Source organism: Convolutriloba macropyga, chromosome 8, assembly GCF_964194025.1.
Source record: "Convolutriloba macropyga chromosome 8, txConMacr16.3, whole genome shotgun sequence".
Taxonomy (NCBI): domain Eukaryota; kingdom Metazoa; phylum Xenacoelomorpha; order Acoela; family Convolutidae; genus Convolutriloba; species Convolutriloba macropyga.
This window is the reverse complement of record NC_134475.1, coordinates 62,586,186-62,602,759: the sequence shown is the minus strand read 5'-3', so window position 1 is coordinate 62,602,759 and position 16,574 is coordinate 62,586,186. Positions and strand designations below refer to the sequence as shown.

General features: G+C 35.0%; 2 protein-coding genes across 6 annotated transcripts in view; both read right to left on the bottom strand.

Annotated features, from left to right (window-relative positions):
• The window catches only part of LOC142344913 (26S proteasome non-ATPase regulatory subunit 1-like), a 628,982-nt gene extending 618,532 nt beyond the window's left edge, over window positions 1-10,450 (bottom strand). The window contains exon 1 of the mRNA XM_075396972.1: window positions 10,432-10,450. The gene's annotated coding sequence lies outside the window, so the exon portion shown is untranslated. The remainder of the gene's footprint in view (window positions 1-10,431) is intronic.
• Window positions 1-16,574, bottom strand: part of LOC142344914 (protein kinase C-like) — a 165,849-nt gene that overhangs the window by 26,209 nt on the left and 123,066 nt on the right. For all 5 annotated transcript variants that reach the window (XM_075396973.1, XM_075396974.1, XM_075396977.1 and 2 more), the window contains 6 exons: window positions 13,516-13,622; window positions 11,642-11,775; window positions 6,935-7,042; window positions 6,138-6,311; window positions 3,092-3,183; window positions 2,606-2,668 (listed from right to left, as the gene is read on the bottom strand). In XM_075396973.1, coding sequence (XP_075253088.1) covers window positions 2,606-2,668; window positions 3,092-3,183; window positions 6,138-6,311; window positions 6,935-7,042; window positions 11,642-11,775; window positions 13,516-13,622 — 678 coding nt within the window. The remainder of the gene's footprint in view (window positions 1-2,605; window positions 2,669-3,091; window positions 3,184-6,137; window positions 6,312-6,934; window positions 7,043-11,641; window positions 11,776-13,515; window positions 13,623-16,574) is intronic.

Here is a 16,574-nt window from a genome sequence, read left to right as displayed (position 1 = left end):
GCTGAGTTTTACCTGTTCATCCCGGTTTGAAAGCTCAAAGTCATGAAAAGTCATCAAAGTCATGAAAGTCAGGGTAAGACGAAACAAAAATCTGTTAGACGAAGTAAAAAAACATAGCATAAGTCCTGACGTACAACTCAAAAAATTTTCATTGACTAAACAGAAAACTAGACCTAACGGACTGTGAGTGAATTGAGAAAACCATTTCTAAAAAAATCAGATCGAAAAATAAAAAAAAAACAGAAACCAAATGTCAAAATGCCGGTAGCGAGAACAAAAAACCACTAGCGAGAAATGTAAATTTGATTTTAACAGAAAACTAGGCCTAAAATGAACAATGAATGGATTGGGAAAACCATTTAGAAAAAAAATGCAATCCAAAAAAATGAAAAAAAACAGTAAAGACTGAAGTGAAATTGCCGCATGTGAACAAAAAACCACTAGCGAAAGCGAACTTTTGTTCAAACACCGTTTTCTCACATTACTTAAAAATTAGAGCGAAAAAATTTACGCCGCAAAACCACTCGCTTTTTCGCTCCACTTCTTGTTTCGGTGTGACCAAAATTACTACTCCCATTTGACTTCAAAAATCATGAAAATGTGTGAACAGATCTTAAAAAAAAAGACAGCGCCCCAATACAATTCAAATTCTCTGAATTGTACAAAATCAGGAGCACTATAATAGCCGTCTGGAATTGCTGACGCGGCTATTAAATATTAAGGAGTGAAGGTCCCTGAAAATGACGGCTCCTTTCAATTTTGACAACTGAAAATATTTTATGAATAGAAGTTATTTGGGCACATTTCCAAAAAAAATTGAAAATGAAGAAATCTGACCGCCGTAATGATTGTCTAAAATGAACAGGTCCACAAAATCAAGTCAACAAAGTTAATTCAGCAATCCAACAGAATCAACAGGAAACAAGAAGGTAGGTCAGAATCCTAGCAAATGAGCTGCATTCACAAATGTGAAAATTCAATTTTCGGACCAAAAACTGGAAAATTTCAGAAATATGAAAAACGAGACCAAAATTTCTCAGTTTTGAAATCCACTTCACTTTATGCAATCAATAGTTCTCTAATGGAAAAAAATTTTTGATGGAATTATTTCAATTTATTGTAAACATTAATTCATCTCGAAAATGACTAAAGAACCAGATTAAAATTCAAAGGCAAAACAAATCAACTTTTACCAAAAACCCCAAACATTTTCAGAAAAAAATCAATCCTTTTGTTATAATTCTCACAACAGATTTCTTAGAAGTTCATTATACTTAGTCAAAGCAGCGGTAAAAAATCCAAATGAATCAAAAGGTAGCATTATTATAAAAACTCCACTTTAAAATGTTGAAATTACAAATTCAAATTAAAACAAGTTATTATCATTATTTAGCACCGCAGGAACAATTAATTCATTGAACCGGTTTTCTTTCAAAATAGACCAGTGGGAACTAGTTTCGAATTTAATCTGTTTTGTCCCCTCCCCAACCTTAGTGAGCTTGTATTTTTACTCCCCCCCCCGGGCGCACGTGCTATTTTATTACATAGTAACGTGCTATATAACAACATATAATTTGTAATGGGGGGACACTGTGGGGGGGGGGGGGGGGTTCAGAATAGAACCCAAATTTCAATTTTTTTTGTCCCCTATCAAAAGTTTCTTGATAATGTTTAAGTTGCAATAATGAAACAAGTTCTCACTGAACTCGGAAATCGGATTATTGGATCTATTCTGTTTTGCCCCCCCCAGTGTCTTTTACGCCGCACAATTACGAATTATATGTTGTTATATAGCACGTTACTATGTAAGAAAATAGGGGTCTTTCCCATTATAGCCCCTCCAGCTTAGTGGTCAGATAACCTATAGCCCCCCAATCATGGTAGATATACCATAATGGGGGGCTATAATTTCATGGGGGGGCTATAATGGGAAAGACCCGAAAATAGCACGTGCTCCTGGGGGGGGGGGGCGCAAAAAATATAAGCTCACTAACGTGTGGGGGGGGGGGGGGCCAAAACAGAATGGATCCGGATTATTATGTTTACAATTTTATACATAAATGTCACCTTACAAGCAGACGCAATCAAAGCACAAATATTCTTGGAGTCTATTCTGTCCGCCCTAACTTAGCGAGGATCTAAATTTTACGCTGCCTAGGTGCACGTGCTATTTTCAAATAGTAACGTGCTATATGAGAACACATAAAAAGCTATTGGAGGGCATAAAAACACTGTGGTGGTGGGGGGGGGGGGAGGACATAATAGATATTCTAATCTATTCTCTTTCGTTTCGCCCCCCTCCCACAGTGTTTTTCATGACCCCCCAGTTACAAATTATATGCTGTTATCTAGCACGTTACTATGTAAAAAAATAGGGATCTATTCTGTCCCCCCCCCCCCCCCCCCCCCCCCAGTGTTTCTTATCACCCCCAGTTACAAATTATATGTTGTTATATAGCACGTTACTATGTAAGAAAATAGCACGTGCGCCCGGGGATCATAAAAGATTTAAACAGAATAGATCCACATATTCGACAAATTATAAGAGTCAGTCACTAGGACTAGAACTTATGTAACAATAACATTGATATTAAGAGTCACTCACCTGTAGATGATATTCTTTTCATGAAGATACAGAATGGCAGCTGTAATTTCTGCAATGTAGAACCTGAAAAATATGAAAATAGCAGCAACTGAAAAACCAGCTCAGTGGCCATATAACGTATAGCCCCCCCCCCCCCCCCCCTCCCCTCATCATGCTAATTAAACCATAATGGTGTGTGTGTGTGGGTGGGCGGGTATAATGGGATAGATCCTTTTTTCGAACGTAGTAACGTGCTATAGAACATCGAAAAAATTGGGATCTTTTCCGTTTGTGCCCCCCCCCCCCCAGTACGTTATACACCCCCCAGTTACAGAGCACGTGTCGTTACACAGTAAATCATTGTAAAAATATTGTAAGTAATACGCACCCACTAAGCTGGGCGGGGGCATAAACGGAAAAGATCAAAAATTTATTTTTGTAACTGAATGTCAAAGGGCACCGGGGGGGGGGGGGCACTGAGAAGTTTCATTCACGCATATTTCTTACACAGTCTCTTCGTGCTTGAATTTGTTCTTTGTGTACAGATGTCGCATTAGATCACCGCCATTCACAAACTCCATCACGAAAAACAGCTTGTCCTGAAACACAACACTACACTCACATACCAATTTTCGGATCTTTTTCCTTTATCCCCCCAGCTTAGTGGGTGCATATTATAAGCACCCCCTCTCCCTCCCCCAGCTTCGTATTTCCTCTTTGAAAGTACTGGTTTCGCCCCCCTCCCTAAAATATATCCAAATGGAAACAATGAAAATTTTCTTAAAACCACATTCCTTACGCCGCAAAACGCACAATTTGGGGATATAATTTAGGGTTATATGCAGCTGGTGTTACTGTTGCCTATAAAGCCCGAAAAGTGCATGTTTTGCAGCATAGTTTTCCGGCTTTCATTGTTGTAACAGTAATTACATGGTAGCGAATGTTCCGTTTGTGCCCCCCCCCCACCCAAGTACGTCATGCTCCCCCAGTTACTGAGCACGTGCCATTACATAGTAAATCATTATGTAAAAATATGGCACGTGCGTCTGTGGGATGTAAATAATATGCACCCACTACGCTGGGGGGGCAGAAACGGAAAAGATCCAAAATTTGATCAATTTCTTGACCGTAATAATTCTTTTCGTCAATATGGCTCAGAGAGCACGAAAAATGGTTTGTTTGACTTAAGTTTCAGAAAGACAACAATTACTAGGTCAACTGTGAAAAAATACATTCAAAAACAAAAATAAAAGCATGGATGCAGCCCTGCAACAAGAAATGCACAAGAATAATATTTTCAACTTCAAGAAATGAGCAAAACAATGGTTAGTGAGTCGAGTACGGATGGCTAACTTCATGCTAAGATAATAGATCGAATGACAGTGGACCAAAAAGCAAAAATCGAGAAGATCGAAAACTATAAATAATCGACCAGTCGCATAAAAACGCATTCATTTCATTGCGCATAATTTTCTCGGTCGTAACAACATGCTTGATTTAGTAGACTGGTATCTAGTCCCAAGGTCCACTAAGGCACGGCCATCTCAAAAAGCTCTGTAGAACAATTTAAATCAAGCCAATGAGTAATTTTCAAAATATTGCCTCAATTTTTCGTTTTTTGATCTATTGTTTTTTCAATCGATTATCGGGTTAACGGTTGTAAGAAATTGCAAATTTTTTCTCACAAGTCTTTACGAAGCATCTCATGGTCTTCAACCAAAAAATTACAAAACTTTAGGATCAAAGTTTTGAATTTCGAACAATTTAAATACTCAACATGTAAATTCTTAAACATTTTACATTTGTCTTGACATTTGTTTTGACGCAGTTTGTGATATAAAATGTTAAACACTCACAACAAAAACATTTTACCTATACTGAAGAAGAATAACGCAATATGTTTAGATGCAACAAAAATCTACGCAGTAGATTCAAAAATTGAGAATTAAAAGGGATAATTGCGTAAAAATTTAACAGTGGAGTTGAAAAATAGACGGCTGATGAAAAAAATAACCGGAAACCTACGGGGAAAAAATCCACAGGACGATAAAAGTTGCACTTTGAAGAGACCAAGATACACAGAAGATGTGCAAAAATTGGACAGATGACGTTTTTCAATTTTTGTTGGCGAAAATTAATTTTTTCGTGCATATTTTATGTTTAGCCATTTTATGTTTAATTTCCCCTTAAATTACCCATAAGATTCCCCTTTCATTGAAAAAAAAATTCGAAAAACTTCAGCAGTAGGAGAAAAGAGTGCGCACAACAGGTTGGGTTTCTAAATAATAGGGAAAATTGAAGCATGCCATATGCAAAATTCTAGGACCCAAAAATCTGATTTGACTGGTAAAATATAAATAAAAGTTTTTCCCGCCAGACCTGGCTTCTCATCTCAAATTCATTCTCAAAAAAATTAATCAAATGATAGCAAATTGATCAGAAGCAGCAAACTTTTGACAATGCTTTTTGATAGAATTAAAGCAGCTAAGTATGCAATAACATTCCATTAATCACAACTTCCTTACAAACCATTAAAATGGCCATCCGCTACCCAAAGCGTTGCAACAAAAGTTTTCCTACCCTGTTTTTTTAAAAGATGACAATGACTGACACTTCAGTCTAATGAACATAGCCGTCAAATAGAGAAATAGCTGAGAGATAGACTTACGGTCACTATATAGAGAACCATATACAAAATTGAGTTGAAGTATATTTTACACATACAGAATTGAGATGAATTTATACAGCAGGCATTTAATATTTTGAAATTCTGCTCACTCCAGTTCAGTTCTGCTAAAGTAAATTCTGCTAAAGTAAATTCTGCTCACTCTAGTTCAGTTGGTTGATTGCATCTCGAATTAAAAACTTGTAGCAGAAAAAGAGCGTTTTGAGCGGACCGGCGCTCGGAATAGAATTTAGCACGAAATCACAATTGGAAGCCTTTATTAGAAAAGAAATTGCCCCGATAACTCAGTCTTCACATAATACATTATTTGGCATTAGCACCTACAGAGCCTCTTTGAAAAGATAGGAAAAAGGTGAACGCACTAAGAAGAGAGGTATCATACATCCTTACAAATTAGCTTAAGATTTGACGTCATGCACAAAAGCATAAAAACAGTGATATTGCAGTATGAACGTGTGAACAAAACTGCTCATTTGCTGTTTTCAGCGTGAAGAATGTAAAACCAAAAAGAGAGTCAGATGAGTAAACAACAAGAAAACCAATAGAACCAAAATTGCAATATAGCTGCGCTCGGTTTGCGGCGTGGCACCAATAAAAACAAACGGATGTAACATCCTTGACAAGAGGAAACAAAACGCAAATGAAACTTACAAAAAAAACAGATCCAATCAAAGAACGAATAGTACAATCAGCACTGAAATTAATCACTAACATGTTTGACCCGGTACTTTAAACACAAACCCAAACAATAATTGACATATGCTATCCAAAAAAGATATTGCTATTCAAAATTTTGCTAAAAAAACTTCCAGAAAGCCGTGACAACCCCAAAATGGCTTCACAAACCTTAAACACTAATTAACTAACAAATGTCTGAAATGTGGAATGTAACTGTGTGAGGAAGAGAGGCTTGTTTTTGAGAGCCAGAACCCTCATCTCCAGAAGAGCACACTCCTCGTCGTTGTCTTTAATCAGGGCTTCTTTGCTCAGACATTTGACTGCGAACAAATCGCCACATTCTTTGTGCTTCGCAAGGTACACCTGGAACAATAGTTACTCAAGTTTTACAATAGTTTAAGTTTATTAAAAATAGTTTAAGTTTTTCAATAATTTAAGTTTATTAATAATTATTTAAGTTTTACAATAGTTTAGGTTTATTAATAATTATTTAACTTTACAATAGTTTAATTTTTTAATAATTATTCATGTTTTTTGCAATAATTATTCATGAGCAGCGAATCAAATATTTGAAACTCTTCTGAGATTAACAGAGAACGTGAAACACTTTTGCATTCTTGGCATGATTTATTTTTTCACTGTTGACGCAGAACACATTTTTACCAAAAAATACATTCACAAAAAAGTATTTGGTTTTTTGAGACCGCTAGTGAACCCAAAACACTTTTGCCTCATGGATACTAATTTTACATATTATCATAATCTTATAAATCATCGACACCGTAAACAAACTGAAAACAATCTAAACAAACTTACAAAAATTTAACTTACTTAAAAAAGTAATGGATATAAAAAATAATTAAATAAAAACTTTTTTCAAAATCTATAAAATGTAAATTTGAAATTTTATGGCCATAACAAGTCAGTTTGGTTAATCAGTTACTTTTTAAAAATCACTTTATAAAGATATGAGTTTGTTTTGATACCTTTCCAAAGGAGCCTTTTCCAAGCACTTTGAGGTAATGGAAGTCATCATTGGAGGTCTCCTGCAGACTGTCAACATCCAGGGACACCTGTCTGTCCAGGGACTCCAACTGGAAACACAAATCAATGATTCACACTAATTTACTGCAACAAAACTACTTCGCACTTGGGGACCCGAGAGCTGCGCAGAATTCTATGGTTGATTTGAGCACGTTAAAATTCGAAGTAAAATTGTCTCAACTGAATCATTTAAATGTCTGCTTCTCGGATATCAATTGATTGCAAGAGATAGAAAACAGACTGTTAGTCAACAACTGAAAAACTCCATGAAATATTATAACCGGCATTTTAAATCAAAATACGAGGAAAGATTCAAAAAAACGCTTAGAAAAGAAAGATTATCAATTGCAACAAAAACACATTGAGCTGCTGAAAGGTCGAACGTTAATGACTGCTTTCTTAAATTTTTGTCCCGACCCCTCTTGAGGGGGGGGGGGGGGGAGGAACTATATACTCAACTGGGCTTTATTTTTTGTTCAGACAATTTTGACCGAACGATATATTTATCGTAGAGAGTTGTGAGTGGTATCATTAAAAAGCCCATCCAGTGTAGAATATGGAATTAAAAAGATTTTTTGAATTTCGTTTTCTAGACCGAGTTATCGTGGTTTAATTTTTTGTGAATATTAGACCGATTCGCGTTATTTTTATTCACATTTTCCAAAATATTTGCACAAAATTTCGTCAATTTAAAAAAAAAATACAAAAATTGTGAACAATAGTAATGTTGACCTAATTTTAAAGACAATAAGTATTGCCGAGTATTTTGAATTAATTTTTTTGGCTAAAAATTTGGCTTATTATTTCAAAATTCAGCCTTTTTCCTCGACAATTGCCCAAAATAAGCTTCTTTAGACCACCCTGATTAAATTTACCGAAATTAAAAACCCAAAAACAACTAACACAATCTTTGTAGACTACGGGGGGAGCTATTCCTACTTCCACTTCCAATGACAGTACTCTGGAATTAAAATTTTGCCGTTTTTCCTAACTTTACTCTATGATTATCAAAAAGGCAGCATTTGTTTATGATCTTTTAACTTACAAATTATCTTGATCTATAACATTCGAAACAATTGCGTGTTCTTAATGGACAAACAGCAATAGGAAAGCTGTTTTTGGTCCTATCTTGTTCTGTTACAATCCAAACCTATTTCGGATTGTGATAAGTCGGTCTTTTTTTTTACAATTTTTCAATCTTTTTTAAGTTAATTAAAAAAAAGAACTATTCAATTCAAAGCTCAGTGTTGATTGGTCCAATTTTCTTCATAAGCAGTTCCAAATTAATCCATCTAGGTTCTTCACTCGGAAGATTTTCGCCGTTTTGACTTCGAAAAATGTTTGATTTTTGAATAAATAACGGCTTCATGAAATTTGCCACTATTTTTCTCTGAATTTGGTAAACTTGTAGCTTAGTGTCAGCAAAGAAAGAATGATTCTTCCTTTTTTTCTACTGAATTAAAATTTATTCTTTTTGCTCTTCAAGTTATGGCTTTCTGGCTCCGATACATACTACTAGATTTCACAATTGTTTTTGTTTTTCGACATTGCCCTATTTTTCACGTCTTTTTTCTCGTTTTGTCATATTATCACATTGTTGAAAGTTCACATATTACATTCCTGGCGTTCCAAAAAGTCACAATTGAGCATATAAAAATTTTTAAAGGCAAGGATCATGGTTTTAACGGCTTCGACGCCCCTTTCTCGAAGAATTCAATTATTTTTTTTACATTTGTCTTTAACTGTAGTTTTTACAGGTTTTTTCTATGATATTAAATTCCCTGGATTTTGACAGGTCTCAGTGACTTTTTATGGAAGACTAAGAGAGCCTATATTCTGATTTGAGTAGATAGCTGATGGCTTTCGTGACTTTGAAAACAATCTTTTAATTTTTCTTCCTTTGTCTATTTGTTACCTAGTTTCGTTACCTAGAGCAAGTGTAAACAATTCAATGTCTTTAAGTATTTTGTTATGAACTTAATGACTTCGACACACGTTATTCGCAAAAAATTAAACTAGTTTTTAATTTTTTATTTTTGTCTAAATTTGACGCTCTTTTTGTAGACATAAGACATATTCTGAATAATAACAGCTCTCAAGCACTTCCTTTGGACGAATAAGCAAACCTGTTAACTATTTTATTTTGTAGCTTATGGCTTTCATGACTTTGAAAATAATTGTTTTCGACAAATACAAAAGCTTAACATAATTTTTCCCATTTTCTCTTTTTTTGTCGACTTTATACCTTTTCTCATTGAAGATAGCTCGTTTATCACATCATTGGCATTCGACGAAGGCAAAATTGATCATATTTTGAGGGGCAAAAAATCTCTTTACGGCTTCGACAGCGTTTTCTCGCAAATTTTGATTGAATTTTTATTTGTCTCTATTTCTTGTTCTTTTTGTAACCTCATAAAACATTGAAAACAACATACAAAAAAGAATGAAGACAGGTTTTAATACCCTCTTTTAGAGGCGTATGTGATCATAAACATGTTGGATGTTTTCAATCGCTATCTAATAGTTTTCTTTACTTTAAAATTCTTAGTTTAAAAATTTTGAGCCAAGTTTTCTAATTTTGCTGTTTTTTTGTTTTCTTTGTCTTATTGTTACCAAGCTTTATTATTGAGTGGCTTAGAACTATTCTAGTGAATTATAATTTGTTCTGTTTAGTTTCAGGTTTATCTGACACTATTTTGACCTTGCTGTTAAGTTTCTTGGACACAAAGTTTTGGATGTAATTATTTTTTGATGTTACTGTTGTCTGATTTTGTTGTTCGTTTTGACTTGCTGTCTTAATAATAGCTGATCTCATCAATCTAGTGTGGCATTTTTTACTGCACTGAGTTATTTGCATTGAAGGCGAACTTTTTGTTCACACTATTTTTTTTTGAAAAATACTGATTTTTTGGGATTTTTCTATATGTTCCTCATTTGGTAGACATTTATGCCAGAAATGCGAATGAGCGGGGTCAGAACTTTATATACAAACGCACATTATCGAGCCTCCTTGTTGTATTTTTAAGTTTTTTAGTTCGCTTGAACTAATGTACCTCAGATGAACAATTGCAATATAATTGGGTAATTGGATTTTAGAAAAGTTCGCAACGTTATTGACTATCGGGTTTCATTCATATAGTTTCACTTAAAAAAAGAAAACTTTAATTACAAAGACAGATATAAAGACCATGCCAATGTACAAATTATTGCCTTTATTTTGAAAATTTTTTTTAAAAATCAAAATAAAATGAATTTAAAGTCTCTCCATGATAGGTTTCCAATTCATGTCATCTGTAGCTGTTAAGAAGTTTGTCTATTTGAACGGCTAGCAACAAAATAAAGACGTGGAGCAGTATGTACAAAACAATTTGATCTAACGGACGAGCTGTCCAAATTTCCTAAATTCAACTTGTGCCCCGCTGCTGGCATTCTATCGTCTATTTAATAAGTTTATCACAACAATTAGGCTAGATCACAAAACTCTATATCATGTTCCTACGACGTCATGAAAAAATTTCAACTCCTTTTCGAAATTTTCAAAATTTTGATTTTATTATGATCACTGAAAAAAATACGTTTATTATGTTCAGGTTAGTTTCATTAAAAAAACCGATTCTGCGTTTAGTCTGAACATAATGTAAGGTAACTTTAATCTTGGGGCACTATGATTCAGTACTGATTTAACGTTTTACTATTGGATTATGATTAATCAGTACTGATTTACAATGGCACACGGGTCAGCGTCAATGAACGGTTGAATTTCTTCAGTCAGCTTCACATAAAACTCGAACCCCGAAAAAGGTTACATCACTCAAGAATGTCGTTATTGACAGAAGTGCTTGCTACTTGAGATGACGTTGGTTGGAAAAGAAACTAGTCAGAAATATCAGCGAGCTGAAAAAGGTGAACAACTCGTCCATTGATACTGAAGTAATGGTTAAGTGAGTCTGCCTGAAGTCCCTGAGAACTTCTGGCTTTTATCGAGGATCGTGAAGCAGTTCCCGATATTGAGTTAGAATTTCGAAGTGACTTCTGCAGAGTCACTTAACCATGCTTAAAACACGAAACGCGCACTTTTTAAAATGACGAAGTCAACGGAATCAACTTCTGGCTAAGTAGCAACTTCTGGCATTTTGACTTCTGGCACTGGAGACTTTCGGCATTTTAAAATGTGCACGTGAGCGTTTTAAGAGTTTTTCTAGGAGTTTTTCTGTATGAAAATTGCAATTAACTGCAACCTGATTGCTCTTCTCATCTATAGCTGTTTACCAACAAACAGAAAAACCGATAACAGTAAAAGCAAGAATAATCAATCAGCGTTCACTTTATTACTATTAAAAATCGCTTTCAACAATAATTAACTATTTTACTTTATTTTAATACGTTGAATTTATTGTATTTACTCTGAGCTGTGTAAGAATAATTTTGTTTTTTTTCCGGTTTTTTCGGTTTAATTTCGGTTTTTATTTTAAAACTTATAATCCATTGAGTTAAAAAACCAAATTATAATGAGGTTTTTGTATAGTATGTTGTATAGTTTTCTTTTATGTTTTTATTTGTTTTTATTTATTCATGCCCTACAAGTTTGTGTTCACATATATTTCCTCTACCATGTAGCGACATGATTTTAATGCTCTTTCAGAAACTACCTTTTTAAGTATCTTCTGCTCTTCAGCTTGGATCTCCTCCACGACTGGCACATTGTAGAATTCTGCTTCTGACTCTGAGAGGAGTTTGAACCATCTGTCAATCATCGTAGTCTCCGTCACTTCACGGAACAACTCTGCAAAACACATATTAACTCCTCGCTATTCCAAACATGAATTGACAAAACATTGTCTAGGGCACTAGTACCTCCCCCCCCACCCATTTGGTTTCTTTCCTACAGGAGGAAACAGAAAAAACTTAGACAAATGGACAAATGGACATCAATTGTTGTAGTGATTCCGGTCCGCGGGTCGTTTTGTCCAAAAATAATGCAAGAGCTGCGGTGAATAGCACTGATTATTTTTTTTACTGAAAGGCGCCCGATTATTCAATGGTGAATGCGTTGCAAGTGGTAAATTTTTGAAAGATTTCGGGAAAATTTTTGCAGTTTTTAGCGGTAAAATTTTTTTCATCGCATTTTGACGATAGAATTCTGAAGTTGACAGTTGAAGCTACTCAAAACCACGGATAGACCTTCGTTACACAATGTTGCTATTTTTTAAGTATTATTTAATTTTTAAAAAATGCCTTTTGAAGTAATGTTTATGATCGACCAATCCGATCACGGTAACTATTCGGCTCTAAATCTTATTTTCTGGCAGACTAGCTATTATTAGTATAAATGATTAAATAAACCAAAACTATGAATCTAGATGGTTTTCTACATTTTCTGAGGGAATAGAGAATCAGCTTATATAATGAGTTTAAATTGGGAAGGTGGTTCGGATTTCAACATGAGAGATGGGAGGAAAGTAGGAATTTCCCATTATACCCCCCCCCCCCCAGCTTAGTGCCCCAGTCGAGACCAGATGGTTATCTTGCAAGATTCTGCCAGAATCTTGCAAAAACTGTCTATCTTGCAAGATCTGGCAGAAAAATGGTTATCTTGCAAGATCTGCCAGAAAAATGGTTATCTTGCAAGATCTGCCAAAAAAATGGTTATCTTGCAAGATTCTTGCAAGTTCGTTCGGGTCGAGCTGTCCTCTTATTGGCTCTCATTCATGCAACACGTTTCATTTTGACTAGAAATTTACTTCAGAATCAGTTGCGTGTTTTTTAAGAAAAATAATAAATTTAAATAGATTTTGAATCTAGAAATATGAATTATCTGAAGAAAACAAATTAAAATCTGCCTTTGAGAACTGTTATTCACGGCTTGCCATTTTTTTGTTCTCCGAAGGACTTTAGAAGAGCTTCTGGGCAAATCTCTTGCTGTCAGAATTACTCGCATTAATCAATTCATCTTGGATATTTTGCAAAAAAGTGGATATATTAGAGGATTTTGACAGAGAAATGATTATCTTGCAAGTTTCTGGCAGAAAAACTGCTATCTTGCAAGATTCTGGCAGAAAAATGGTTATCTTGCAAGATTCTGGCAGAAAAATGGTTATCTTGCAGGATTCTGGCAGAATTAATGGTTATCTTGCAAGATTCTGGCAGAAAAATGGTTATCTTGCAAGTTTCTGGCAGAAAAATGGTTATCTTGCAAGTTTCTGGCAGAATGAATGGTTATCTTGCAAGATTCTGGCAGAAATCTTGCAAGATTACGCATAATCTTGCAAGATTCTGGCAGAATCTGCCAGAATCTTGCAAGATAACCATTCGAAATCGACTGGGGTGGTCAGATAACCTATAGCCCGCGCACCTCAATCATATACCATAATAGTAAATATAGTAAACATAACAGTACCATAATATACCATAATTGTAAATATACCATAATGGGGGGGGGGGGGGGGCTATAATTTCATGGAGGGGGGGGGGGGCTATAATTTCATGGGGGGGCTATAATGGGGAAGACTCGAAAGTAGTTAACCCGATACTCCAAAGGAGAGTGCACCCATGAAGTCGTTCCTAGTGGCGAAGTCCCAATCCCACACTTCTATCATCACTCGTCTGTGTTTGTCACTCTCACGCAGAGGCCTACACAAAAAGCAAACAACATTAATAGGCAACACGGGTCGAGGTCTTTGGGTGAATTTTTGTAAGAAATGCGGTGAATTTTTGTAAGAAATGCGGTGAATTTTTGTAAGAAATGCGGTGAATTTTTATAAGAAATGAGGTGATTGCGACGAAAAAACGGAATTCGCGCATTTTTTACAAAAATTTATCCAAAAACCTCGGCCCCGGATAGTAACTCCACCGGGAACCTTTTTGTTTGCGCAATACGCTTTGACAAAGATCACTGCTTGCTTTAAATTAGAATGCTATACAGTATCTAGTTTCCATTCTAAAAAGACACTGAAATAACAGTACTCATATAAATACTGTCTCTCATCCATTTTTATTTACAATTTTAGCTTAAATACCAAAACTGTTAAAAAAGCATAAATCTATTGTTGAAAACTAGAGCTTGATAATCGAACAAACCTCCAACTAATTAAATAACGCATTTAAGTTATAAGAGTTCAAAGTTCGCACTAAACAAATTCGACACTCAAGCTGTTGAATTACAATTCTTCGGCAATAAGTCAAGCAACTTATTTCGACGTATCTCATTGAAAAAATCAAGGAAAGCATACTGGGCAGAATGCGGGACGTGCTGCGAAATAGACTCACGTGCTGCAGAATATAATGAGCAGAAGATATTGAATTGAGTTGATAGAATTGCTAATGCAAAATTTAGTACTCATTCAAAAAGCTTAAACTGTTCATGTTTTTCTTTTCTTTTAAAAAAATCATGCATTTTGTTCGCTATGGACCCCTTTATTGACCTTATAGCGCTTAGAGTACCTTTAAATGATAGAAAAATTATCACTCCTAAAAACTCAATCAGAGATGAGGTCAATTACGAGTTAAAAAAACTACGTAAAAAAACTCCAATTAGTAGATGATATGATCTCATGTCGACAAAACCGTTGAAACAGCGGTATAAACGTGTGAATAAAACCACTTTTTTGAGGCTAGCGCCGTGAAAAGATGAAACAAGAAAAAAGGCGCCACACGACTGAGCAAAAAGCCATGAGCACCACAAAATATCTCAGCTGTCAGCTTTACATCTGTAAAAAGAGAAATGGGAATCGTGTGATAGATAAAAATAAGTTATCATTAACCAGAATACAAGTTAGGTCAAACATGGAAAATTGGTTAGCAAAAAATCAGACATGGTAAAAAAATTATTCTGCGGCTCTGCTATCCGACAATCGAGTTTGTAGTTAAAGACAGAAAAACCAAATGAATTAAATTAATTCTAAAGAAAACAAAAATATTGACTTTGGAAATCTCAACTAATCAACCATGAAGCCATTTAAGTAAGAGAATTGGCACCTATCTCGGATTAAATACAAATTAAATTTGATAAAATAAAAAAACTCATTCTCTAAAACCAATCATTTATATAGAACAGCACTCATGCCTTTCAGGAGCATGTAGATTCTACTATGCAGTAGATTCAAAATAATCCTGCAATAGATTTTTGAAGAAGATCAAAGGTACACTTCATACCGTTCAAACGGTGCTTGAATAAAAAAAGTTGAGAGCGCGAAGAGAATCAGTGTTTGATCCCGTATGATTGCACAATAGACTAAGAACAAGGGTCATTGGATAATATAACATACCCTGTAGATTGCCGGAAGTAGCAACCATTGATTCCCATAATCCCGATTGGGATTGAAAGAACCGAATAATTGATTTTTGTACAAACACATTCTTGAAATTCATTTCTTTGCATGTCGTTTCGTAGTTGGATATACTTCTGTTTGCTAATGAGAAAAAAATAGGGGCTAGTATCAATACCAATAAGCAACGGAGGTAGTAACTAAGACTTCAAAGAACAAAGCGGGCATCTGAAATAGCTTTTTGGGTTCATCCTGTTCTATTTTTAATTTCTTTTTTTTTTCGGTACTGACTCAGTTGATTCTCGAGTATTTTGCTGAGTACTTGTTGTCCAAAAACACTCTGAGCAGAATGACAGAAAGGTGTAACCTACACAAGTTAAAATGATTTCACACAAAATGTTTAAAAAGCTGTCCACTAAAGTAAAGCGAAACAAAATATTTTGGTCGTCGAAGTAAAAAACATAGCACGGCAAGTGCTCAACTACAATTCACACCGTTCTTATTGAATAAAAAATTAGAATGGACCTCAAAAAAATTTAAAGGGCCAACTATTTGGATGTCCTTTCGTAGTTGAACATGCGCCTGTTTCGAAATGAGAAGACCAATAAGCATTAGATATGGTATCTAAGAAACCGTTTCTGATTTTATTTTTCTACACAGACTTTGTTGACTTTGATTTGCTCAGATAAACAACTGCTGTTTAAAAGCGTCATAAACAGCATGAGCAAAGAATGAAACTCGCCTAGAGAAGTCATGATTTCATGCAAAATGTCAAAAAGCGGCAAAATGAGAAGCGAAAAAAATTTTGTTCAGTACTGAAATACAATTTAAAAATATAGCAGGACAAGCCCTGACGCACAATTCGAAGAATTTTCATTGACTAGACCTAGAACGTACTATGAGTGAATTGGGAAACCCATTTTCAAAAAGATCAGATCAAAAATATAAAAAAAAAAACAGAAAATCAATGTCAAAATGCCGCATTGAACAAAAAACTCTTAGCGAGAAAGCGAATTTTTGTTCAAACACCGTTTGCTCACTCTGCTTTTAAATTAGAGAGAATAAACTTCACGCCACAAAACCACTCGCTTTTTCGCTCCATTTCCTGTTTTGGCGTGACCAAAATCACTACTCCCATTTGACTTCAAAATTCATGAAATCATGTGAACAGATCTTTGAAAGATTATGTGAACGACAGCCACCCAATACAATTAGAATTCTTTGAATTCTAGAAAACTGAAGAAAACTGCATCAACCTCTCAAAAAAACAGCTCCCGTAAAAGCAAATCAAATACCAAGACGTCCACGAAAGTAAACA